The sequence below is a fragment of the Engystomops pustulosus genome, chromosome 9 (genome assembly GCF_040894005.1).
Source record: "Engystomops pustulosus chromosome 9, aEngPut4.maternal, whole genome shotgun sequence".
NCBI classification, from domain to species: domain Eukaryota; kingdom Metazoa; phylum Chordata; class Amphibia; order Anura; family Leptodactylidae; genus Engystomops; species Engystomops pustulosus.
This window is the reverse complement of record NC_092419.1, coordinates 107165945-107192583: the sequence shown is the minus strand read 5'-3', so window position 1 is coordinate 107192583 and position 26639 is coordinate 107165945. Positions and strand designations below refer to the sequence as shown.

The 26639-nt window shown below is 57.8% G+C and overlaps 1 protein-coding gene across 2 annotated transcripts in view; it reads right to left on the bottom strand.

Moving 5' to 3' along the window:
* Window positions 1-25749, bottom strand: part of FBXW5 (F-box and WD repeat domain containing 5) — a 94960-nt gene extending 69211 nt beyond the window's left edge. Inside the window, exons 1-8 of one of the 2 annotated variants that reach the window (XM_072125400.1) lie at window positions 25651-25749; window positions 18658-18875; window positions 18423-18580; window positions 18167-18341; window positions 17947-18095; window positions 16771-17185; window positions 16529-16676; window positions 16058-16270 (exon numbers count right to left, since the gene is read on the bottom strand). In XM_072125400.1, coding sequence (XP_071981501.1) covers window positions 16058-16270; window positions 16529-16676; window positions 16771-17185; window positions 17947-18095; window positions 18167-18341; window positions 18423-18580; window positions 18658-18847 — 1448 coding nt within the window. In that variant the 5' untranslated portion in view covers window positions 18848-18875; window positions 25651-25749. The remainder of the gene's footprint in view (window positions 1-16057; window positions 16271-16528; window positions 16677-16770; window positions 17186-17946; window positions 18096-18166; window positions 18342-18422; window positions 18581-18657; window positions 18876-25650) is intronic. The other variant, XM_072125401.1, reaches the window with a different exon arrangement.
* Window positions 25750-26639: the final 890 nt, after the last annotated feature.

Below are 26639 nucleotides of genomic sequence, written 5' to 3'. Positions count from 1 at the left end.
TGGTGGCTCTACAACCTGTGTGCAGTGAGCTCCCCCTGGTGGTGGCTCTACAACCTGTGTGCAGTGAGCTCCCCCTGGTGGTGGCTCTACAACCTGTGTGCAGTGAGCTCTCCCTGGTGGTGGCTCTACAACCTGTGTGCAGTGAGCTCCCCCTGGTGGTGGCCGTATAACCTGTGTGCAGTGAGCTCCCCCTGGTGGTGGCTCTACAACCTGTGTGCAGTGAGCTCCCCATGGTGGTGGCTCTACAACCTGTGTGCAGTGAGCTCTGAGCTCCCCCTGGTGGTGGCTCTACAACCTGTGTGCAGTGAGCTCCCCCTGGTGGTGGCTCTACAACCTGTGTGCAGTGAGCTCCCCCTGGTGGTGGCTCTACAACCTGTGTGCGGTGAGCTCCCCCTGGTGGTGGCTCTACAACCTGTGTGCGGTGAGCTCCCCCTGGTGGTGGCTCTACAACCTGTGTGCGGTGAGCTCCCCCTGGTGGTGGCTCTACAACCTGTGTGAGGTGAGCTCCCTCTGGTGGTGGCTCTACAACCTGTGTGCGGTGAGCTCCCCCTGGTGGTGGCTCTACAACCTGTGTGCAGTGATCTCCCCCTGGTGGTGGCTCTACAACCTGTGTGCAGTGAGCTCCCCCTGGTGGTGGCTCTACAACCTGTGTGCAGTGAGCTCCCCCTGGTGGTGGCTCTACAACCTGTGTGCAGTGAGCTCCCCCTGTGGTGGCTCTACAACCTGTGTGCAGTGAGCTCCCCCTGGTGGTGGCTCTACAACCTGTGTGAGGTGAGCTCCCCCTGGTGGTGGCTCTACAACCTGTGTGAGGTGAGCTCCCCCTGGTGGTGGCTCTACAACCTGTGTGCAGTGAGCTCCCCCCGGTGGTGGCTCTACAACCTGTGTGCAGTGAGCTCCCCCTGGTGGTGGCTCTACAACCTGTGTGCAGTGAGCTCCCCCTGGTGGTGGCTCTACAACCTGTGTGCAGTGAGCTCCCCCTGTGGTGGCTCTACAACCTGTGTGCAGTGAGCTCCCCCTGGTGGTGGCTCTACAACCTGTGTGCAGTGAGCTCCCCCTGTGGTGGCTCTACAACCTGTGTGCAGTGATCTCCCCCTGGTGGTGGCTCTACAACCTGTGTGCAGTGAGCTCCCCCTGGTGGTGGCTCTACAACCTGTGTGCAGTGAGCTCCCCCTGGTGGTGGCTCTACAACCTGTGTGCAGTGAGCTCCCCCTGTGGTGGCTCTACAACCTGTGTGCAGTGAGCTCCCCCTGGTGGTGGCTCTACAACCTGTGTGCAGTGAGCTCCCCCTGGTGGTGGCTCTACAACCTGTGTGAGGTGAGCTCCCCCTGGTGGTGGCTCTACAACCTGTGTGCAGTGAGCTCCCCCTGGTGGTGGCTCTACAACCTGTGTGCAGTGAGCTCCCCCTGTGGTGGCTCTACAACCTGTGTGCAGTGAGCTCCCCCTGGTGGTGGCTCTACAACCTGTGTGCAGTGAGCTCCCCCTGTGGTGGCTCTACAACCTGTGTGCAGTGAGCTCCCCCTGGTGGTGGCTCTACAACCTGTGTGAGGTGAGCTCCCCCTGGTGGTGGCTCTACAACCTGTGTGAGGTGAGCTCCCCCCGGTGGTGGCTCTACAACCTGTGTGCAGTGAGCTCCCCCCGGTGGTGGCTCTACAACCTGTGTGCAGTGAGCTCCCCCTGGTGGTGGCTCTACAACCTGTGTGCAGTGAGCTCCCCCTGGTGGTGGCTCTACAACCTGTGTGCAGTGAGCTCCCCCTGTGGTGGCTCTACAACCTGTGTGCAGTGAGCTCCCCCTGGTGGTGGCTCTACAACCTGTGTGCAGTGAGCTCCCCCTGTGGTGGCTCTACAACCTGTGTGCAGTGATCTCCCCCTGGTGGTGGCTCTACAACCTGTGTGCAGTGAGCTCCCCCTGGTGGTGGCTCTACAACCTGTGTGCAGTGAGCTCCCCCTGGTGGTGGCTCTACAACCTGTGTGCAGTGAGCTCCCCCTGTGGTGGCTCTACAACCTGTGTGCAGTGAGCTCCCCCTGGTGGTGGCTCTACAACCTGTGTGCAGTGAGCTCCCCCTGGTGGTGGCTCTACAACCTGTGTGAGGTGAGCTCCCCCTGGTGGTGGCTCTACAACCTGTGTGCAGTGAGCTCCCCCTGGTGGTGGCTCTACAACCTGTGTGCGGTGAGCTCCCCCTGGTGGTGGCTCTACAACCTGTGTGCGGTGAGCTCCCCCTGGTGGTGGCTCTACAACCTGTGTGCGGTGAGCTCCCCCTGGTGGTGGCTCTACAACCTGTGTGCAGTGAGCTCCCCCCGGTGGTGGCTCTACAACCTGTGTGCAGTGAGCTCCCCCTGGTGGTGGCTCTACAACCTGTGTGCAGTGAGCTCCCCCTGGTGGTGGCTCTACAACCTGTGTGCAGTGAGCTCCCCCTGTGGTGGCTCTACAACCTGTGTGCAGTGAGCTCCCCCTGGTGGTGGCTCTACAACCTGTGTGCAGTGAGCTCCCCCTGTGGTGGCTCTACAACCTGTGTGCAGTGATCTCCCCCTGGTGGTGGCTCTACAACCTGTGTGCAGTGAGCTCCCCCTGGTGGTGGCTCTACAACCTGTGTGCAGTGAGCTCCCCCTGGTGGTGGCTCTACAACCTGTGTGCAGTGAGCTCCCCCTGTGGTGGCTCTACAACCTGTGTGCAGTGAGCTCCCCCTGGTGGTGGCTCTACAACCTGTGTGCAGTGAGCTCCCCCTGGTGGTGGCTCTACAACCTGTGTGAGGTGAGCTCCCCCTGGTGGTGGCTCTACAACCTGTGTGCAGTGAGCTCCCCCTGGTGGTGGCTCTACAACCTGTGTGCAGTGAGCTCCCCCTGTGGTGGCTCTACAACCTGTGTGCAGTGAGCTCCCCCTGGTGGTGGCTCTACAACCTGTGTGCAGTGAGCTCCCCCTGTGGTGGCTCTACAACCTGTGTGCAGTGAGCTCCCCCTGGTGGTGGCTCTACAACCTGTGTGAGGTGAGCTCCCCCTGGTGGTGGCTCTACAACCTGTGTGAGGTGAGCTCCCCCTGGTGGTGGCTCTACAACCTGTGTGCAGTGAGCTCCCCCCGGTGGTGGCTCTACAACCTGTGTGCAGTGAGCTCCCCCTGGTGGTGGCTCTACAACCTGTGTGCAGTGAGCTCCCCCTGGTGGTGGCTCTACAACCTGTGTGCAGTGAGCTCCCCCTGTGGTGGCTCTACAACCTGTGTGCAGTGAGCTCCCCCTGGTGGTGGCTCTACAACCTGTGTGCAGTGAGCTCCCCCTGTGGTGGCTCTACAACCTGTGTGCAGTGATCTCCCCCTGGTGGTGGCTCTACAACCTGTGTGCAGTGAGCTCCCCCTGGTGGTGGCTCTACAACCTGTGTGCAGTGAGCTCCCCCTGGTGGTGGCTCTACAACCTGTGTGCAGTGAGCTCCCCCTGTGGTGGCTCTACAACCTGTGTGCAGTGAGCTCCCCCTGGTGGTGGCTCTACAACCTGTGTGCAGTGAGCTCCCCCTGGTGGTGGCTCTACAACCTGTGTGAGGTGAGCTCCCCCTGGTGGTGGCTCTACAACCTGTGTGCAGTGAGCTCCCCCTGGTGGTGGCTCTACAACCTGTGTGCGGTGAGCTCCCCCTGGTGGTGGCTCTACAACCTGTGTGCGGTGAGCTCCCCCTGGTGGTGGCTCTACAACCTGTGTGCGGTGAGCTCCCCCTGGTGGTGGCTCTACAACCTGTGTGAGGTGAGCTCCCTCTGGTGGTGGCTCTACAACCTGTGTGCAGTGAGCTCCCCCTGGTGGTGGCTCTACAACCTGTGTGCAGTGAGCTCCCCCTGGTGGTGGCTGTATAACCTGTGAGCAGTGGGCTCCCCCTGGTGGTGGCTGTATAACCTGTGTGCAGTGAGCTCCCCCTGGTGGTGGCTCTACAACCTGTGTGCAGTGAGCTCCCCCTGGTGGTGGCTCTACAACCTGTGTGCAGTGAGCTCCCCCTGTGGTGGCTCTACAACCTGTGTGCAGTGATCTCCCCCTGGTGGTGGCTCTACAACCTGTGTGCAGTGAGCTCTGAGCTCCCCCTGGTGGTGGCTCTACAACCTGTGTGCAGTGAGCTCCCCCTGGTGGTGGCTGTATAACCTGTGAGCAGTGGGCTCCCCCTGGTGGTGGCTGTATAACCTGTGTGCAGTGAGCTCCCCCTGGTGGTGGCTCTACAACCTGTGTGCAGTGAGCTCCCCCTGGTGGTGGCTCTACAACCTGTGTGCAGTGAGCTCCCCCTGTGGTGGCTCTACAACCTGTGTGCAGTGAGCTCCCCCTGGTGGTGGCTCTACAACCTGTGTGCAGTGAGCTCCCCCTGGTGGTGGCTGTATAACCTGTGAGCAGTGGGCTCCCCCTGGTGGTGGCTGTATAACCTGTGTGCAGTGAGCTCCCCCTGTGGTGGCTCTACAACCTGTGTGCAGTGATCTCCCCCTGGTGGTGGCTCTACAACCTGTGTGCAGTGAGCTCCCCCTGGTGGTGGCTCTACAACCTGTGTGAGGTGAGCTCCCCCTGGTGGTGGCTCTACAACCTGTGTGCAGTGAGCTCCCCCCGGTGGTGGCTCTACAACCTGTGTGCAGTGAGCTCCCCCCGGTGGTGGCTCTACAACCTGTGTGCAGTGAGCTCCCCCTGGTGGTGGCTGTATAACCTGAGAGCAGTGGGCTCCCCCTGGTGGTGGCTCTACAACCTGTGTGCAGTGAGCTCCCCCTGGTGGTGGCTCTACAACCTGTGTGCAGTGAGCTCCCCCTGGTGGTGGCTCTACAACCTGTGTGCAGTGAGCTCCCCCTGGTGGTGGCTCTACAACCTGTGTGCAGTGAGCTCCCCCTGTGGTGGCTCTACAACCTGTGTGCAGTGAGCTCCCCCTGGTGGTGGCTCTACAACCTGTGTGCAGTGAGCTCCCCCTGTGGTGGCTCTACAACCTGTGTGCAGTGATCTCCCCCTGGTGGTGGTTCTACAACCTGTGTGCAGTGAGCTCCCCCTGGTGGTGGCTCTACAACCTGTGTGCAGTGAGCTCCCCCTGGTGGTGGCTCTACAACCTGTGTGCAGTGAGCTCCCCCTGGTGGTGGCTCTACAACCTGTGTGCAGTGAGCTCCCCCTGTGGTGGCTCTACAACCTGTGTGCAGTGAGCTCCCCCTGGTGGTGGCTCTACAACCTGTGTGCAGTGAGCTCCCCCTGGTGGTGGCTCTACAACCTGTGTGCAGTGAGCTCCCCCTGGTGGTGGCTGTATAACCTGAGAGCAGTGGGCTCCCCCTGGTGGTGGCTGTATAACCTGTGTGCAGTGAGCTCCCCCTGGTGGTGGCTCTACAACCTGTGTGCAGTGAGCTCTCCCTGGTGGTGGCTCTACAACCTGTGTGCAGTGAGCTCCCCCTGGTGGTGGCCGTATAACCTGTGTGCAGTGAGCTCCCCCTGGTGGTGGCTCTACAACCTGTGTGAGGTGAGCTCCCTCTGGTGGTGGCTCTACAACCTGTGTGCAGTGAGCTCCCCCTGGTGGTGGCTCTACAACCTGTGTGCAGTGAGCTCCCCCTGGTGGTGGCTCTACAACCTGTGTGAGGTGAGCTCCCCCTGGTGGTGGCTCTACAACCTGTGTGCAGTGAGCTCCCCCTGGTGGTGGCTCTACAACCTGTGTGCGGTGAGCTCCCCCTGGTGGTGGCTCTACAACCTGTGTGCGGTGAGCTCCCCCTGGTGGTGGCTCTACAACCTGTGTGCAGTGAGCTCCCCCTGGTGTTGGCTCCACAACCTGTGTGCAGTGAGCTCCCCCTGGTGGTGGCTCTACAACCTGTGTGCAGTGAGCTCTGAGCTCCCCCTGGTGGTGGCTCTACAACCTGTGTGCAGTGAGCTCTGAGCTCCCCCTGGTGGTGGCTCTACAACCTGTGTGCTGTGATCTCTGAGCTCCCCCTGGTGGTGGCTTTACAACCTGTGTGCAGTGAGCTCCCCCTGGTGGTGGCTCTACAACCTGTGTGCAGTGAGCTCCCCCTGGTGGTGGCTCTACAACCTGTGTGCAGTGAGCTCCCCCTGGTGGTGGCTCTACAACCTGTGTGCAGTGAGCTCCCCCTGGTGGTGGCTCTACAACCTGTGTGCAGTGAGCTCCCCCTGGTGGTGGCTCTACAACCTGTGTGCGGTGAGCTCCCCCTGGTGGTGGCTCTACAACCTGTGTGCGGTGAGCTCCCCCTGGTGGTGGCTCTACAACCTGTGTGAGGTGAGCTCCCTCTGGTGGTGGCTCTACAACCTGTGTGAGGTGAGCTCCCTCTGGTGGTGGCTCTACAACCTGTGTGAGGTGAGCTCCCTCTGGTGGTGGCTCTACAACCTGTGTGCAGTGAGCTCCCCCTGGTGGTGGCTGTATAACCTGTGAGCAGTGGGCTCCCCCTGGTGGTGGCTGTATAACCTGTGTGCAGTGAGCTCCCCCTGGTGGTGGCTCTACAACCTGTGTGCAGTGAGCTCCCCCTGGTGGTGGCTGTATAACCTGTGAGCAGTGGGCTCCCCCTGGTGGTGGCTCTACAACCTGTGTGCAGTGAGCTCCCCCTGGTGGTGGCTCTACAACCTGTGTGCAGTGAGCTCCCCCTGGTGGTGGCTCTACAACCTGTGTGCAGTGAGCTCCCCCTGTGGTGGCTCTACAACCTGTGTGCAGTGAGCTCCCCCTGGTGGTGGCTCTACAACCTGTGTGCAGTGAGCTCCCCCTGGTGGTGGCTGTATAACCTGTGAGCAGTGGGCTCCCCCTGGTGGTGGCTGTATAACCTGTGTGCAGTGAGCTCCCCCTGTGGTGGCTCTACAACCTGTGTGCAGTGATCTCCCCCTGGTGGTGGCTCTACAACCTGTGTGCAGTGAGCTCCCCCTGGTGGTGGCTCTACAACCTGTGTGAGGTGAGCTCCCCCTGGTGGTGGCTCTACAACCTGTGTGAGGTGAGCTCCCCCTGGTGGTGGCTCTACAACCTGTGTGCAGTGAGCTCCCCCCGGTGGTGGCTCTACAACCTGTGTGCAGTGAGCTCCCCCTGGTGGTGGCTCTACAACCTGTGTGCAGTGAGCTCCCCCTGGTGGTGGCTCTACAACCTGTGTACAGTGAGCTCCCCCTGGTGGTGGCTCTACAACCTGTGTACAGTGAGCTCCCCCTGGTGGTGGCTCTACAACCTGTGTGCAGTGAGCTCCCCCTGGTGGTTGCTCTACAACCTGTGTGCAGTGAGCTCCCCCTGTGGTGGCTCTACAACCTGTGTGCAGTGAGCTCCCCCTGGTGGTGGCTCTACAACCTGTGTGCAGTGAGCTCCCCCTGGTGGTGGCTCTACAACCTGTGTGCAGTGAGCTCCCCCTGGTGGTGGCTGTATAACCTGTGAGCAGTGGGCTCCCCCTGGTGGTGGCTGTATAACCTGTGTGCAGTGAGCTCCCCCTGGTGGTGGCTCTACAACCTGTGTGCAGTGAGCTCCCCCTGGTGGTGGCTCTACAACCTGTGTGCAGTGAGCTCCCCCTGGTGGTGGCTCTACAACCTGTGTGCAGTGAGCTCCCCCTGGTGGTGGCTCTACAACCTGTGTGCAGTGGGCTCCCCCTGGTGGTGGCTGTACAACCTGTGTGCTGTGAGCTCCCCCTGGTGGTGGCTCTACAACCTGTGTGCAGTGAGCTCTGAGCTCCCCCTGGTGGTGGCTCTACAACCTGTGTGCTGTGAGCTCTGAGCTCCCCCTGGTGGTGGCTCTACAACCTGTGTGCAGTGAGCTCCCCCTGGTGGTGGCTCTACAACCTGTGTGCAGTGAGCTCCCCCTGGTGGTGGCTCTACAACCTGTGTGCAGTGAGCTCTGAGCTCCCCCTGGTGGTGGCTCTACAACCTGTGTGCAGTGAGCTCTCCCTGGTGGTGGCTCTACAACCTGTGTGCAGTGAGCTCCCCCTGGTGGTGGCCGTATAACCTGTGTGGAGTGAGCTCCCCCTGGTGGTGGCTCTACAACCTGTGTGAGGTGAGCTCCCTCTGGTGGTGGCTCTACAACCTGTGTGCAGTGAGCTCCCCCTGGTGGTGGCTCTACAACCTGTGTGCAGTGAGCTCCCCCTGGTGGTGGCTTTACAACCTGTGTGAGGTGAGCTCCCCCTGGTGGTGGCTCTACAACCTGTGTGCAGTGAGCTCCCCCTGGTGGTGGCTCTACAACCTGTGTGCGGTGAGCTCCCCCTGGTGGTGGCTCTACAACCTGTGTGCGGTGAGCTCCCCCTGGTGGTGGCTCTACAACCTGTGTGCGGTGAGCTCCCCCTGGTGGTGGCTCTACAACCTGTGTGAGGTGAGCTCCCTCTGGTGGTGGCTCTACAACCTGTGTGCAGTGAGCTCCCCCTGGTGGTGGCTCTACAACCTGTGTGCAGTGAGCTCCCCCTGGTGGTGGCTCTACAACCTGTGTGAGGTGAGCTCCCCCTGGTGGTGGCTCTACAACCTGTGTGCAGTGAGCTCCCCCTGGTGGTGGCTCTACAACCTGTGTGCTGTGAGCTCCCCCTGGTGGTGGCTCTACAACCTGTGTGCAGTGAGCTCCCCCTGGTGGTGGCTCTACAACCTGTGTGCTGTGAGCTCCCCCTGGTGGTGGCTCTACAACCTGTGTGCTGTGAGCTCCCCCTGTGGTGGCTCTACAACCTGTGTGCAGTGAGCTCCCCCTGTGGTGGCTCTACAACCTGTGTGCAGTGAGCTCCCCCTGGTGGTGGCTGTATAACCTGTGAGCAGTGGGCTCCCCCTGGTGGTGGCTGTATAACCTGTGAGCAGTTAGCTCCCCCTGGTGGTGGCTCTACAACCTGTGTGCAGTGAGCTCCCCCTGGTGTTGGCTCCACAACCTGTGTGCAGTGAGCTCCCCCTGGTGGTGGCTCTACAACCTGTGTGCAGTGAGCTCTGAGCTCCCCCTGGTGGTGGCTCTACAACCTGTGTGCAGTGAGCTCTGAGCTCCCCCTGGTGGTGGCTCTACAACCTGTGTGCTGTGAGCTCTGAGCTCCCCCTGGTGGTGGCTTTACAACCTGTGTGCAGTGAGCTCCCCCTGGTGGTGGCTCTACAACCTGTGTGCAGTGATCTCCCCCTGGTGGTGGCTCTACAACCTGTGTGCAGTGAGCTCCCCCTGGTGGTGGCTCTACAACCTGTGTGCAGTGAGCTCCCCCTGGTGGTGGCTCTACAACCTGTGTGCAGTGAGCTCCCCCTGGTGGTGGCTCTACAACCTGTGTGCAGTGAGCTCCCCCTGTGGTGGCTCTACAACCTGTGTGCAGTGAGCTCCCCCTGGTGGTGGCTCTACAACCTGTGTGCAGTGAGCTCCCCCTGGTGGTGGCTCTACAACCTGTGTGCAGTGAGCTCTCCCTGGTGGTGGCTCTACAACCTGTGTGCAGTGAGCTCCCCCTGGTGGTGGCCGTATAACCTGTGTGCAGTGAGCTCCCCCTGGTGGTGGCTCTACAACCTGTGTGCAGTGAGCTCCCCATGGTGGTGGCTCTACAACCTGTGTGCAGTGAGCTCTGAGCTCCCCCTGGTGGTGGCTCTACAACCTGTGTGCAGTGAGCTCCCCCTGGTGGTGGCTCTACAACCTGTGTGCAGTGAGCTCCCCCTGGTGGTGGCTCTACAACCTGTGTGCGGTGAGCTCCCCCTGGTGGTGGCTCTACAACCTGTGTGCGGTGAGCTCCCCCTGGTGGTGGCTCTACAACCTGTGTGCGGTGAGCTCCCCCTGGTGGTGGCTCTACAACCTGTGTGAGGTGAGCTCCCTCTGGTGGTGGCTCTACAACCTGTGTGCGGTGAGCTCCCCCTGGTGGTGGCTCTACAACCTGTGTGCGGTGAGCTCCCCCTGGTGGTGGCTCTACAACCTGTGTGCGGTGAGCTCCCCCTGGTGGTGGCTCTACAACCTGTGTGAGGTGAGCTCCCTCTGGTGGTGGCTCTACAACCTGTGTGCAGTGAGCTCCCCCTGGTGGTGGCTCTACAACCTGTGTGCAGTGAGCTCCCCCTGGTGGTGGCTGTATAACCTGTGAGCAGTGGGCTCCCCCTGGTGGTGGCTGTATAACCTGTGTGCAGTGAGCTCCCCCTGGTGGTGGCTCTACAACCTGTGTGCAGTGAGCTCCCCCTGGTGGTGGCTCTACAACCTGTGTGCTGTGAGCTCTGAGCTCCCCCTGGTGGTGGCTCTACAACCTGTGTGCAGTGAGCTCCCCCTGGTGGTGGCTCTACAACCTGTGTGCAGTGAGCTCCCCCTGTGGTGGCTCTACAACCTGTGTGCAGTGATCTCCCCCTGGTGGTGGCTCTACAACCTGTGTGCAGTGAGCTCTGAGCTCCCCCTGGTGGTGGCTCTACAACCTGTGTGCAGTGAGCTCCCCCTGGTGGTGGCTGTATAACCTGTGAGCAGTGGGCTCCCCCTGGTGGTGGCTGTATAACCTGTGTGCAGTGAGCTCCCCCTGGTGGTGGCTCTACAACCTGTGTGCAGTGAGCTCCCCCTGTGGTGGCTCTACAACCTGTGTGCAGTGAGCTCCCCCTGGTGGTGGCTCTACAACCTGTGTGCAGTGAGCTCCCCCTGGTGGTGGCTGTATAACCTGTGAGCAGTGGGCTCCCCCTGGTGGTGGCTGTATAACCTGTGTGCAGTGAGCTCCCCCTGTGGTGGCTCTACAACCTGTGTGCAGTGATCTCCCCCTGGTGGTGGCTCTACAACCTGTGTGCAGTGAGCTCCCCCTGGTGGTGGCTCTACAACCTGTGTGAGGTGAGCTCCCCCTGGTGGTGGCTCTACAACCTGTGTGAGGTGAGCTCCCCCTGGTGGTGGCTCTACAACCTGTGTGCAGTGAGCTCCCCCCGGTGGTGGCTCTACAACCTGTGTGCAGTGAGCTCCCCCTGGTGGTGGCTCTACAACCTGTGTGCAGTGAGCTCCCCCTGGTGGTGGCTCTACAACCTGTGTGCAGTGAGCTCCCCCTGTGGTGGCTCTACAACCTGTGTGCAGTGAGCTCCCCCTGGTGGTGGCTCTACAACCTGTGTGCAGTGAGCTCCCCCTGTGGTGGCTCTACAACCTGTGTGCAGTGATCTCCCCCTGGTGGTGGCTCTACAACCTGTGTGCGGTGAGCTCCCCCTGGTGGTGGCTCTACAACCTGTGTGAGGTGAGCTCCCTCTGGTGGTGGCTCTACAACCTGTGTGCAGTGAGCTCCCCCTGGTGGTGGCTCTACAACCTGTGTGCAGTGAGCTCCCCCTGGTGGTGGCTGTATAACCTGTGAGCAGTGGGCTCCCCCTGGTGGTGGCTGTATAACCTGTGTGCAGTGAGCTCCCCCTGGTGGTGGCTCTACAACCTGTGTGCAGTGAGCTCCCCCTGGTGGTGGCTCTACAACCTGTGTGCTGTGAGCTCTGAGCTCCCCCTGGTGGTGGCTCTACAACCTGTGTGCAGTGAGCTCCCCCTGGTGGTGGCTCTACAACCTGTGTGCAGTGAGCTCCCCCTGTGGTGGCTCTACAACCTGTGTGCAGTGATCTCCCCCTGGTGGTGGCTCTACAACCTGTGTGCAGTGAGCTCTGAGCTCCCCCTGGTGGTGGCTCTACAACCTGTGTGCAGTGAGCTCCCCCTGGTGGTGGCTGTATAACCTGTGAGCAGTGGGCTCCCCCTGGTGGTGGCTGTATAACCTGTGTGCAGTGAGCTCCCCCTGGTGGTGGCTCTACAACCTGTGTGCAGTGAGCTCCCCCTGGTGGTGGCTCTACAACCTGTGTGCAGTGAGCTCCCCCTGTGGTGGCTCTACAACCTGTGTGCAGTGAGCTCCCCCTGGTGGTGGCTCTACAACCTGTGTGCAGTGAGCTCCCCCTGGTGGTGGCTGTATAACCTGTGAGCAGTGGGCTCCCCCTGGTGGTGGCTGTATAACCTGTGTGCAGTGAGCTCCCCCTGTGGTGGCTCTACAACCTGTGTGCAGTGATCTCCCCCTGGTGGTGGCTCTACAACCTGTGTGCAGTGAGCTCCCCCTGGTGGTGGCTCTACAACCTGTGTGAGGTGAGCTCCCCCTGGTGGTGGCTCTACAACCTGTGTGCAGTGAGCTCCCCCCGGTGGTGGCTCTACAACCTGTGTGCAGTGAGCTCCCCCCGGTGGTGGCTCTACAACCTGTGTGCAGTGAGCTCCCCCTGGTGGTGGCTGTATAACCTGAGAGCAGTGGGCTCCCCCTGGTGGTGGCTCTACAACCTGTGTGCAGTGAGCTCCCCCTGTGGTGGCTCTACAACCTGTGTGCAGTGATCTCCCCCTGGTGGTGGCTCTACAACCTGTGTGCAGTGAGCTCTGAGCTCCCCCTGGTGGTGGCTCTACAACCTGTGTGCAGTGAGCTCCCCCTGGTGGTGGCTGTATAACCTGTGAGCAGTGGGCTCCCCCTGGTGGTGGCTGTATAACCTGTGTGCAGTGAGCTCCCCCTGGTGGTGGCTCTACAACCTGTGTGCAGTGAGCTCCCCCTGGTGGTGGCTCTACAACCTGTGTGCAGTGAGCTCCCCCTGTGGTGGCTCTACAACCTGTGTGCAGTGAGCTCCCCCTGGTGGTGGCTCTACAACCTGTGTGCAGTGAGCTCCCCCTGGTGGTGGCTGTATAACCTGTGAGCAGTGGGCTCCCCCTGGTGGTGGCTGTATAACCTGTGTGCAGTGAGCTCCCCCTGTGGTGGCTCTACAACCTGTGTGCAGTGATCTCCCCCTGGTGGTGGCTCTACAACCTGTGTGCAGTGAGCTCCCCCTGGTGGTGGCTCTACAACCTGTGTGCAGTGAGCTCCCCCTGGTGGTGGCTCTACAACCTGTGTGAGGTGAGCTCCCCCTGGTGGTGGCTCTACAACCTGTGTGAGGTGAGCTCCCCCTGGTGGTGGCTCTACAACCTGTGTGCAGTGAGCTCCTCCCGGTGGTGGCTCTACAACCTGTGTGCAGTGAGCTCCCCCTGGTGGTGGCTCTACAACCTGTGTGCAGTGAGCTCCCCCTGGTGGTGGCTCTACAACCTGTGTGCAGTGAGCTCCCCCTGTGGTGGCTCTACAACCTGTGTGCAGTGAGCTCCCCCTGGTGGTGGCTCTACAACCTGTGTGCAGTGAGCTCCCCCTGTGGTGGCTCTACAACCTGTGTGCAGTGATCTCCCCCTGGTGGTGGCTCTACAACCTGTGTGCAGTGAGCTCCCCCTGGTGGTGGCTCTACAACCTGTGTGCAGTGAGCTCCCCCTGGTGGTGGCTCTACAACCTGTGTGCAGTGAGCTCCCCCTGGTGGTGGCTCTACAACCTGTGTGCAGTGAGCTCCCCCTGTGGTGGCTCTACAACCTGTGTGCAGTGAGCTCCCCCTGGTGGTGGCTCTACAACCTGTGTGCAGTGAGCTCCCCCTGGTGGTGGCTCTACAACCTGTGTGCAGTGAGCTCCCCCTGTGGTGGCTCTACAACCTGTGTGCAGTGAGCTCCCCCTGGTGGTGGCTCTACAACCTGTGTGCAGTGAGCTCCCCCTGGTGGTGGCTCTACAACCTGTGTGCAGTGAGCTCCCCCTGGTGGTGGCTGTATAACCTGAGAGCAGTGGGCTCCCCCTGGTGGTGGCTGTATAACCTGTGTGCAGTGAGCTCCCCCTGGTGGTGGCTCTACAACCTGTGTGCAGTGAGCTCCCCCTGGTGGTGGCTCTACAACCTGTGTGCAGTGAGCTCCCCCTGGTGGTGGCTCTACAACCTGTGTGCAGTGAGCTCCCCCTGGTGGTGGCTCTACAACCTGTGTGCAGTGGGCTCCCCCTGGTGGTGGCTGTACAACCTGTGTGCTGTGAGCTCCCCCTGGTGGTGGCTCTACAACCTGTGTGCAGTGAGCTCTGAGCTCCCCCTGGTGGTGGCTCTACAACCTGTGTGCTGTGAGCTCTGAGCTCCCCCTGGTGGTGGCTCTACAACCTGTGTGCAGTGAGCTCCCCCTGGTGGTGGCTCTACAACCTGTGTGCAGTGAGCTCCCCCTGGTGGTGGCTCTACAACCTGTGTGCAGTGAGCTCTGAGCTCCCCCTGGTGGTGGCTCTACAACCTGTGTGCAGTGAGCTCTCCCTGGTGGTGGCTCTACAACCTGTGTGCAGTGAGCTCCCCCTGGTGGTGGCCGTATAACCTGTGTGCAGTGAGCTCCCCCTGGTGGGGGCTCTACAACCTGTGTGCGGTGAGCTCCCCCTGGTGGTGGCTCTACAACCTGTGTGCGGTGAGCTCCCCCTGGTGGTGGCTCTACAACCTGTGTGCGGTGAGCTCCCCCTGGTGGTGGCTCTACAACCTGTGTGAGGTGAGCTCCCTCTGGTGGTGGCTCTACAACCTGTGTGCAGTGAGCTCCCCCTGGTGGTGGCTCTACAACCTGTGTGCAGTGAGCTCCCCCTGGTGGTGGCTCTACAACCTGTGTGAGGTGAGCTCCCCCTGGTGGTGGCTCTACAACCTGTGTGCAGTGAGCTCCCCCTGGTGGTGGCTCTACAACCTGTGTGCTGTGAGCTCCCCCTGGTGGTGGCTCTACAACCTGTGTGCTGTGAGCTCCCCCTGTGGTGGCTTTACAACCTGTGTGCAGTGAGCTCCCCCTGTGGTGGCTCTACAACCTGTGTGCAGTGAGCTCCCCCTGGTGGTGGCTGTATAACCTGTGAGCAGTGGGCTCCCCCTGGTGGTGGCTGTATAACCTGTGAGCAGTTAGCTCCCCCTGGTGGTGGCTCTACAACCTGTGTGCAGTGAGCTCCCCCTGGTGTTGGCTCCACAACCTGTGTGCAGTGAGCTCCCCCTGGTGGTGGCTCTACAACCTGTGTGCAGTGAGCTCTGAGCTCCCCCTGGTGGTGGCTCTACAACCTGTGTGCAGTGAGCTCTGAGCTCCCCCTGGTGGTGGCTCTACAACCTGTGTGCTGTGATCTCTGAGCTCCCCCTGGTGGTGGCTTTACAACCTGTGTGCAGTGAGCTCCCCCTGGTGGTGGCTCTACAACCTGTGTGCAGTGAGCTCCCCCTGGTGGTGGCTCTACAACCTGTGTGCAGTGAGCTCCCCCTGGTGGTGGCTCTACAACCTGTGTGCAGTGAGCTCCCCCTGGTGGTGGCTCTACAACCTGTGTGCAGTGAGCTCCCCCTGGTGGTGGCTCTACAACCTGTGTGCAGTGAGCTCCCCCTGGTGGTGGCTGTACAACCTGTGAGCAGTGGGCTCCCCCTGGTGGTGGCTGTATAACCTGTGAGCAGTGGGCTCCCCCTGGTGGTGGCTGTATAACCTGTGAGCAGTTAGCTCCCCCTGGTGGTGGCTCTACAACCTGTGTGCAGTGTGCTCCCCCTGGTGGTGGCTCTACAACCCGTGTGCAGTGAGCTCCCCCTGGTGGTGGCTGTATAACCTGTGAGCAGTTAGCTCCCCCTGGTGGTGGCTCTACAACCTGTGTGCAGTGAGCTCCCCCTGGTGGTGGCTCTACAACCTGTGTGCAGTGAGCTCCCCCTGGTGGTGGCTCTACAACCTGTGTGCAGTGAGCTCCCCCTGGTGGTGGCTCTACAACCTGTGTGCAGTGAGCTCCCCCTGGTGGTGGCTCTACAACCTGTGTGCAGTGAGCTCCCCCTGGTGGTGGCTCTACAACCTGTGTGCAGTGAGCTCCCCCTGGTGGTGGCTCTACAACCTGTGTGCAGTGAGCTCCCCCTGGTGGTGGCTCTACAACCTGTGTGCAGTGAGCTCCCCCTGGTGGTGGCTCTACAACCTGTGTGCAGTGAGCTCCCCCTGGTGGTGGCTCTACAACCTGTGTGCAGTGAGCTCCCCCTGGTGGTGGCTCTACAACCTGTGTGCAGTGAGCTCCCCCTGGTGGTGGCTCTACAACCTGTGTGCGTTGAGCTCCCCCTGGTGGTGGCTCTACAACCTGTGTGTAGTGAGCTCCCCCTGGTGGTGGCTCTACAACCTGTGTGCAGTGAGCTCCCCCTGGTGGTGGCTCTACAACCTGTGTGCAGTGAGCTCCCCCTGGTGGTGGCTCTACAACCTGTGTGCAGTGAGCCCCCCCTGGTGGTGGCTCTACAACCTGTGTGCAGTGAGCTCCCCCTGGTGGTGGCTCTACAACCTGTGTGCAGTGAGCTTCCCCTGGTGGTGGCTGTATAACCTGTGTGCAGTGAGCTCCCCCTGGTGGTGGCTCTATAACCTTTGGGTGCTATAGGGGTCCCGGCTTCTACACATTAGATCACCCTGCACACACCTGGCCACAAAATCCTTGCTGACATCCAGGAAGATGAAGAAGCACTCGTTATTGGGGGTGTAGGCCCGGTGGGCTCGGAGCGGCTCCTTCACTTCGCGCAGGGTCTTCAGGTCGTAGACCCTCAGCTCTATCTCCTCAGCGATGGGTGGGGGGTACATGGGGTTGGAGATGACGCAGTCTTTAGGCCAGGAGCGGCTGTTCACATACAGAAACCTGCACAGAGCAGCAACAAGACATGTAAGAGGTCGAGCCGCCAGCAGGGGGCAGCAGACAGACACTCCAGCCGCCAGCAGGGGGCAGCAGACAGACACTCCAGCCGCCAGCAGGGGGCAGCAGACAGACACTCCAGCCGCCAGCAGGGGGCAGCAGACAGACACTACAGCCGCCAGCAGGGGGCAGCAGACAGACACTACAGCCGCCAGCAGGGGGCAGCAGACAGACACTACAGCCGCCAGCATTGGGGGCTCTGACCTGTGATCCGGGGACAGCCCCATCCCTATAATGTGACCATGAATGTTGATGACATGGTCCAAGGAGTCAAAGAACTCGTTGGGGCCCCGCTCCTCGCCCAGCACAGGCCCCTCTGTGCTCATCTGGTGCGGAAGCAGCTGCTTAATCCCTGTAAGAAGAGAGGACACAATAGCATCAGAGGCGCAGCGCCACCTCCTGGCAGAGCATCATTACTACAGGTGGAGGGGCTCCCTATCTCTCACCTATCTGATGGGGGGAGTAGGTCAGGGAGCCGGTAGTGAAGATCAGGTACTTCTTGCTCTCCTCTCCGCTGTGGGGTCCGTCTGCCTCTTTCGTCCGGTATTTGGCGTACCACTGCGCCACCTTAGTCTCAAACTGCTCGTCAGTAAGGGGGGGCTCTGGCTCCTGGAGCTGCCCATTGTCCTCCATGAAGAGCTGGAGGGCGGCAGCGATCTGAGCATCCTCCTCCCCCTCGTCCTCTGCTTCCTCTTCCTCCTGCGCTGGTGGAGGCCTCTGCTCCACCTCCTCTCCTTTCCCTCCGGCCTCCACTAGCAGATCCGGGGATTCGGCCACCATCACCATGCGGATGGTGCTGGCGTTCAGGTTCTGGATTTTGAAGAGTCGCTTCACCACGTTGAGGTTCTCGGACTCCACGTCCTGGAGAAGAGACAAGTATAAGTGGGTCATACACCCCCCGGAGCCCCCCGATACTACCCCCACATACCTGGAAGGCCTTGTTTAACCACAGCACGGAGCAGGAGGTGACCCCCCCCCCCCACCCAGAGCCCCCCGATACTGCCCCCACATACCTGGAAGGCCTTGTTTAACCACAGCACGGAGCAGGAGGTGACCCCCCACCCAGAGCCCCCCGATACTGCTCCCACATACCTGGAAAGCCTTGTTTAGCCACGGCACAGAGCAGGAGGTGACCCCCCACCCAGAGCCCCCCGATACTGCTCCCACATACCTGGAAAGCCTTGTTTAACCACAGCACGGAGCAGGAGGTGACCCCCCCCCGATACTGCCCCCACATACCTGGAAGGCCTTGTTTAGCCACAGCACGGAGCAGGAGGTGACCCCCCCACCCAGAGCCCCCCGATACTGCCCCCACATACCTGGAAGGCCTTGTTTAGCCACAGCACGGAGCAGGAGGTGACCCCCCCCGATACTGCCCCCACATACCTGGAAGGCCTTGTTTAGCCACAGCACGGAGCAGGAGGTGACCCCCCACCCAGAGCCCCCCGATACTGATCCCACATACCTGGAAGGCCTTGTTTAGCCACAGCACGGAGCAGGAGGTGACTCCCCACCCAGAGCCCCCCGATACTGCCCCCACAACCTGGAAGGCCTTGTTTAGCCACAGCACGGAGCAGGAGGTTACCCCCCCACCCAGAGCCCCCGATACTGCTCCCACATACCTGGAAGGCCTTGTTTAGCCACAGCACGGAGCAGGAGGTGACCCGGCCCATGCGGTGCAGGTTCCCGGACACGAGGTGCGAGTTATTGAGCCAACACCCAAAGACGTCGTAGGGTTTATTCCGCACCCGGGACAGAAGATGGAAGCCGTCTGTGGGGGCAGGAGATCTATAATACACAACATACACATTCTATATGTAACCAGATTAGATCCAACCTTACCCAGACTGAAGACGGCTATTTCCCCAGCGCACGAGTTGTGGGGTCCTACAAAGACCCCGGACACCAGGAGGAGGGTGTCGTCAGAATTAAACTGGGAGAACTGGGTGTAGTTCCAGTGGTGGGGCCTCATGTTTGCGCTGTGCAGGAGGGAGAGCGGGTGCCTGGTGCTCCAGATCTGCAGGACAATGAAGAGACGCAGATTAGGGTCCGGCTGTGTGTGAGGGTCCGGCAGCATCGGGGGGCAGCGCCTCCTCACCTTGGCCGTGCAGTCCTTAGAGCAGGAGGCGCAGAGGTCTCCGGAGTGTGAGAAGCTGATGTGCAGGACCTGGTCCGAGTGCTCCCGCAGCCGCTCCACCTCCACACAGGGGGCGCCATCACTAAGACGCTGGAACTCGTCGTACCAGGAATCGGAGCCTGCGATACACAGTACACGTCACCCCCTGTATGACAGAGACCCCCTGACCCGATACATGAGGGGGGCCACAGCTTACCCGGGCTCCGCTGGACGTGCCGCTGCACATGGTAATGGTGGTAGAAGAGCTCCTTCCACAGGAATTCATCCCGGGACACCTGGTACCAGCGCCGGCACACCAGCCCCGCAGACAGCAGGTCCACAGGACCCAGGTTCAGGAAGATGTGATAGAGGATGCTGTCCGGCAGGAGGGAGGGTCCGGCCGCCATTGTGTCATCCTACACACGAGCACCTGCACTGAAAACACAGGAAGAGATGATATAATTACATGGGGTGCAGCACGGGGTATACAGTGTATATAGGGGTGCAGCACGGGGTATACAGTGTATATAGGGGTGCAGCACGGGGTATACAGTGTATATAGGGGTGCAGCACGGGGTATACAGTGTATATAGGGGTGCAGCACGGGGTATACAGTGTATATAGGGGTGCAGCACGGGGTATACAGTGTATATAGGGGTGCAGCACGGGGTATACAGTGTATATAGGGGTGCAGCACGGGGTATACAGTGTATATAGGGGTGCAGCACGGGGTATACAGTGTATATAGGGGTGCAGCACGGGGTATACAGTGTATATAGGGGTGCAGCACGGGGTATACAGTGTATATAGGGGTGCAGCACGGGGTATACAGTGTATATAGGGGTGCAGCACGGGGTATACAGTGTATATAGGGGTGCAGCACGGGGTATACAGTGTATATAGGGGTGCAGCACGGGGTATACAGTGTATATAGGGGTGCAGCACGGGGTATACAGTGTATATAGGGGTGCAGCACGGGGTATACAGTGTATATAGGGGTGCAGCACGGGGTATACAGTGTATATAGGGGTGCAGCACGGGGTATACAGTGTATATAGGGGTGCAGCACGGGGTATACAGTGTATATAGGGGTGCAGCACGGGGTATACAGTGTGTATAGGGGTGCAGCACGGGGTATACAGTGTGTATAGGGGTACAGCACGGGGTATACAGTGTGTATAGGGGTACAGCACGGGGTATACAGTGTGTACAGCACAGGGTATACAGTGTATATAGGGGTACAGCACGGGGTATACAGTGTGTACAGGGGTACAGCACAGGGTATACAGTGTATATAGGAGTGCAGCACGGGGTATACAGTGTATATAGGGGTACAGCACGGGGTATACAGTGTATATAGGGGTGCAGCACGGGGTATACAGTGTATATAGGGGTACAGCACGGGGTATACAGTGTATATAGGGGTACAGCACGGGGTATACAGTGTATATAGGGGTACAGCACGGGGTATACAGTGTATTTAGGGGTACAGCACGGGGTATACAGTGTATATAGGGGTACAGCACGGGGTATACACAGTATATAGGGGTACAGCACGGGGTATACAGTGTATATAGGGGTACAGCACGGGGTATACAGTGTATATAGGGGTACAGCATAGGGTATACAGTGTGTACAGGGGTACAGCACAGGGTATACAGTGTGTACAGGGGTACAGTACAGGGTATACAGTGTGTACAGGGGTGCAGCACGGGGTATACAGTGTATATAGGGGTACAGCACGGGGTATACAGTGTATATAGGGGTACAGCACGGGGTATACAGTGTATTTAGGGGTACAGCACGGGGTATACAGTGTATATAGGGGTACAGCACGGGGTATACACAGTATATAGGGGTACAGCACGGGGTATACAGTGTATATAGGGGTACAGCACGGGGTATACAGTGTATATAGGGGTACAGCACGGGGTATACAGTGTATATAGGGGTACAGCATAGGGTATACAGTGTGTACAGGGGTACAGCACAGGGTATACAGTGTGTACAGGGGTACAGTACAGGGTATACAGTGTGTACAGGGGTGCAGCACGGGGTATACAGTGTATATAGGGGTGCAGCACGGGGTATACAGTGTGTACAGGGGTACAGCACAGGGTATACAGTGTATATAGGGGTGCAGCACGGGGTATACAGTGTATATAGGGGTGCAGCACGGGGTATACAGTGTATATAGGGGTACAGCACAGGGTATACAGTGTATATAGGGGTACAGCACAGGGTATACAGTGTATATAGGGGTGCAGCACGGGGTATACAGTGTGTATAGGGGTACAGCACAGGGTATACAGTGTGTATAGGGGGACAGCACAGGGTATACAGTGTATATAGGGGTGCAGCACGGGGTATACAGTGTATATAGGGGTGCAGCACGGGGTATACAGTGTATATAGGGGTGCAGCACAGGGTATACAGTGTATATAGGGGTGCAGCACAGGGTATACAGTGTATATAGGGGTACAGCACAGGGTATACAGTGTATATAGGGGTACAGCACAGGGTATACAGTAGGTATAGGGGTACAACACAGGGTATACAGTAGGTATAGGGGTACAGCACAGGGTATACAGTGTGTATAGGGGTACAGCACAGGGTATACAGTGTGTATAGGGGTACAGCACAGGGTATACAGTGTGTATAGGGGTACAGCACAGGCTATACAGTGTGTATAGGGGTACAGCACAGGGTATACAGTGTATATAGGGGTACAGCACAGGGTATACAGTATGTATAGGGATACAGAACAGTGTATATAGGGGTGCGGCACAGTGTATACAGAGTATATAGGGGTGCGGCACAGTGTATACAGTGTGTACAGGGGTACAGCACAGGGTATACAGTGTGTACAGGGGTACAGCACAGGGTATACAGTGTGTACAGGGGTACAGCACAGGGTATACAGTGTGTATAGTAGGGCAGCACGGGGTATACAGTGTATATAGGGGTACAGCACAGGGTATACAGTGTATATAGGGGTGCAGCACAGGGTATACAGTGTATATAGGGGTACAGCACAGGGTATACAGTGTATATAGGGGTACAGCACAGGGTATACAGTAGGTATAGGGGTACAACACAGGGTATACAGTAGGTATAGGGGTACAGCACAGGGTATACAGTGTGTATAGGGGTACAGCACAGGGTATACAGTGTGTATAGGGGTACAGCACAGGGTATACAGTGTGTATAGGGGTACAGCACAGGGTATACAGTGTGTATAGGAGTACAGCACAGGGTATACAGTGTATATAGGGGTACAGCACAGGGTATACAGTATGTATAGGGATACAGAACAGTGTATATAGGGGTGCGGCACAGTGTATACAGAGTATATAGGGGTGCGGCACAGTGTATACAGTGTGTACAGGGGTACAGCACAGGGTATACAGTGTGTACAGGGGTACAGCACAGGGTATACAGTGTGTACAGGGGTACAGCACAGGGTATACAGTATGTATAGTAGCGCAGCACAGGGTATACAGTGTGTATAGTAGCGCAGCACAGGGTATACAGTGTGTATAGTAGCGCAGCACAGGGTATACAGTGTTTATAGGGGTACAGCACAGGCTATACAGTGTATATAGGGGTACAGCACAGGGTATACAGTGTTTATAGGGGTACAGCACAGGGTATACAGTGTTTATAGGGGTACAGCACAGGGTATACAGTGTATATAGGGGTACAGCACAGGGTATACAGTGTGTATAGGGGTGCAGCACAGGGTATACAGTGTGCATAGTAGCGCAGCACAGGGTATACAGTGTATATAGGGGTACAGCACAGGATATACAGTGTTTATAGGGGTACAGCACAGGGTATACAGTGTTTATAGGGGTACAGCACAGGGTATACAGTGTATATAGGGGTACAGCACAGGGTATACAGTGTGTATAGGGGTGCAGCACAGGCTATACAGTGTTTATAGTGGTACAGCACAGGGTATAGTGTATATAGGGGTGCAGCACGGGCTATACAGTGTTTATAGGGGTACAGCACAGGGTATAGTGTATATAGGGGTGCAGCACGGGCTATACAGTGTTCATAGGGGTACAGCACAGGGTATACAGTGTATACAGTGTATAAAGGGGTATAGCACAGGGTATACAGTGTTTATAGGGGTACAGCACAGGGTATACAGTGTGTATAGGGGTGCAGCACAGGGTATACAGTGTATAAAGGGGTGCAGCACAGGGTATACAGTGTGTATAGGGGTGCAGCACAGGGTATACAGTGTATATAGGGGTACAGCACGGGGAATACAGTGTATATAGGGGTGCAGCACGGTGTATACAGTGTTTATAGGGGTACAGCACAGGGTATACAGTGTATATAGGGGTACAGCACAGGGTATACAGTGTGTATAGGGGTGCAGCACAGGGTATACAGTGTGTATAGTAGCGCAGCACAGGCTATACAGTGTTTATAGGGGTACAGCACAGGGTATAGTGTATATAGGGGTGCAGCACGGGCTATACAGTGTTTATAGGGGTACAGCACAGGGTATACAGTGTATACAGGGGTATAGCACAGGGTATACAGTGTTTATAGGGGTACAGCACAGGGTATACAGTGTGTATAGGGGTGCAGCACAGGGTATACAGTGTATAAAGGGGTGCAGCACAGGGAATACAGTGTGTATAGGGGTGCAGCACAGGGTATACAGTGTGTATAGGGGTGCAGCACAGGGTATACAGTGTATATAGGGGTACAGCACGGGGAATACAGTGTTTATAGGGGTGCAGCACGAGGTATACAGTGTATATAGGGGTGCAGCACGGTGTATACAGTGTTTATAGGGGTGCAGCACGAGGTATACAGTGTATATAGGGGTGCAGCACGGGGTATACAGTGTATATAGGGGTGCAGCAAGGGGTATAGCACGAGGTATACAGTGTATATAGGGGTACAGCACAGGGTATACAGTGTATATAGGGGTACAGCACAGGGTATACAGTGTATATAGGGGTACAGCACGGGGAATACAGTGTATATAGGGGTGCAGCACGGGGTATACAGTGTATATAGGGGTAAAGCACGAGGTATACAGTGTATATAGGGGTGCAGCACGGGGTATACAGTGTATATAGGGGTGCAGCACGAGGTATACAGTGTATATAGGGGTGCAGCACGGGGTATACAGTGTATATAGGGGTGCAGCACGAGGTATACAGTGTATATAGGGGTGCAGCACGAGGTATACAGTGTATATAGGGGTGCAGCACGAGGTATACAGTGTATATAGGGGTGCAGCACGGGGTATACAGTGTATATAGGGGTGCAGCACGAGGTATACAGTGTATATAGGGGTGCAGCACGAGGTATACAGTGTATATAGGGGTGCAGCACGGGGTATACAGTGTATATAGGGGTGCAGCACAGGGTATACAGTGTATATAGGGGTGCAGCAAGGGGTATACAGTGTATAAAGGGGTGCAGCACGAGGTATACAGTGTATATAGGGGTACAGCACAGGGTATATAGTGTATATAGGGGTACAGCACAGGGTATACAGTGTATATAGGGGTACAGCACAGGGTATACAGTGTATATAGGGGTGCAGCACAGGGTATACAGTGTATATAGGGGTGCAGCACGGGGTATACAGTGTATATAGGGGTACAGCACAGGCTATACAGTGTATACAGTGTATAAAGGGGTATAGCACAGGGTATACATTGTTTATAGGGGTACAGCACAGGGTATACAGTGTATATAGGGGTGCACCACGGGGTGTACAGTGTATATAGGGATGCAGCACAGGGTATACAGTGTATAAAGGGGTACAGCATAGGGTATACAGTGTATATAGGGGTGCAGCACGGGGTGTACAGTGTATATAGGGATGCAGCACAGGGTATACAGTGTATAAAGGGGTACAGCATAGGGTATACAGTGTATATAGGGGTTCAGCACGGGGTATACAGTGTATATAGGGGTGCAGCACGGGGTATACAGTGCATATAGGGGTAAAGCGAGGGGTATACAGTGTATATAGGGGTGCAGCGAGGGGTATACAGTGTATATAGGGGTGCACCACGGGGTGTACAGTGTATATAGGGATGCAGCACAGGGTATACAGTGTATAAAGGGGTACAGCATAGGGTATACAGTGTATATAGGGGTGCAGCACGGGGTATACAGTGTATATAGGGGTGCAGCACGGGGTATACAGTGCATATAGGGGTAAAGCGAGGGGTATACAGTGCATATAGGGGTGCAGCACGGGGTATACAGTGTATATAGGGTGCAGCACGGGGTATACAGTGTATATAGGGTGCAGCACGGGGTATACAGTGTATATAGGGGTGCAGCACGGGGTATACAGTGTATATAGGGGTGCAGCACAGGGTATACGGCGTATATAGGGGTGCAGCACAGGGTATACAGTGTATATAGGGGTGCAGCACAGGGTATACGGCGTATATAGGGGTGCAGCACAGGGTATACAGTGTATATAGGGGTGCAGCACAGGGTATACGGCGTATATAGGGGTGCAGCACAGGGTATACAGTGTATATAGGGGTGCAGCACAGGGTATACAGTGTATATAGGGGTGCAGCACAGGGTATACAGTGTATATAGGGGTGCAGCACAGGGTATACAGTGTATATAGGGGTGCAGCACGGGGTATACAGTGTATAGAGGGGTACAGCACAGGGTATACAGTGTATATAGGGTAACAGCACAGTGTATACAGTGTGTACAGGGGTACAGCACAGGGTATACAGTGTATATAGGGGTGCAGCACGGGTTATACAGTGTATATAGGGGTGCAGCACGGGTTATACAGTGTATATAGGGGTACAGAACAGGGTATACAGCATGTATAGGGGTACAGGACAGGGTATACAGTGTATATAGGGGTACAGAACAGGGTATACAGTGTATATAGGGGTGCAGCACAGGGTATACAGCATGTATAGGGGTACAGGACAGGGTATACAGTGTATATAGGGGTACAGGACAGGGTATACAGTGTATATAGGGGTACAGGACAGGGTATACAGTGTATATAGGGGTACAGGACAGGGTATACAGTGTATATAGGGGTACAGGACAGGGTATACAGTGTATACAGGGGTACAGGACAGAGTATACAGTGTATATAGGGGTACAGGACAGGGTATACAGTGTGTTTAGGGGTGCAGCACAGTGTGCAGGGGGCGCACTCTCCTGCCCCGGCTCTCACCTGCACTTCCGCATCAGTCGCTCTTTCCTCCCTTCTTCTCTATGATTGGCACAACTCTGCCCCTCCCCCTCCTGCTCTATGATACGGGGGGCGGAGCCGCTGCAGTGACAGATATAGCGCGGAACCGCCCCCTGGCAGCCGAGCACCATGTATGTCCCGAGCACAGGAGGAGGCGGGCGCAGCGCTGACATCTGCTGGAGACTCCGAGTACTGCAGGGAGAGTGATAACTAACAGCGACTATTCTCTACTGATACATGTCCTGTGTCCTGACACCTTTCTATCATAGCCAGCAGTGGTCAGGGGTCAGCATGGGTGCTCTGACCCCTCTGTGACTACACCCCCATACACAGCGAGCTGCCATGTCCTGTGTGTCCTGACACCTTTCTATCATAGCCAGCAGTGGTCAGGGGTCAGCATGGGTGCTCTGACCTCTCTGTGACTACATCCCCCATACACAGAGAGCTGCCATGTCCTGTGTGTCCTGACACCTTTCTATCATAGCCAGCAGTGGTCAGGGGTCAGCATGGGAGCTCTGACCCCTCTGTGACTACACCCCTCATACACAGCGAGCTGCCATGTCCTGTCTCCTGACACCTTTCTATCATAGCCAGCAGTGGTCAGGGGTCAGCATGGGTGCTCTGACCCCTCTGTGACTACATCCCCCATACACAGCGAGCTGCCATGTCCTGTGTGTCCTGACACCTTTCTATCATAGCCAGCAGTGGTCAGGGGTCAGCATGGGCGCTCTGACCCCTCTGTGACTACACCCCCCATACACAGCGAGCTGCCATGTCCTGTGTGTCCTGACACCTTTCTACCATAGCCAGCAGTGGTCAGGGGTCAGCATGGGCGCTCTGACCCCTCTGTGACTACACCCCCATACACAGCGAGCTGCCATGTCCTGTGTGTCCTGACACCTTTCTATCATAGCCAGCAGTGGTCAGGGGTCAGCATGGGCGCTCTGACCCCTCTGTGACTACACTCCCTA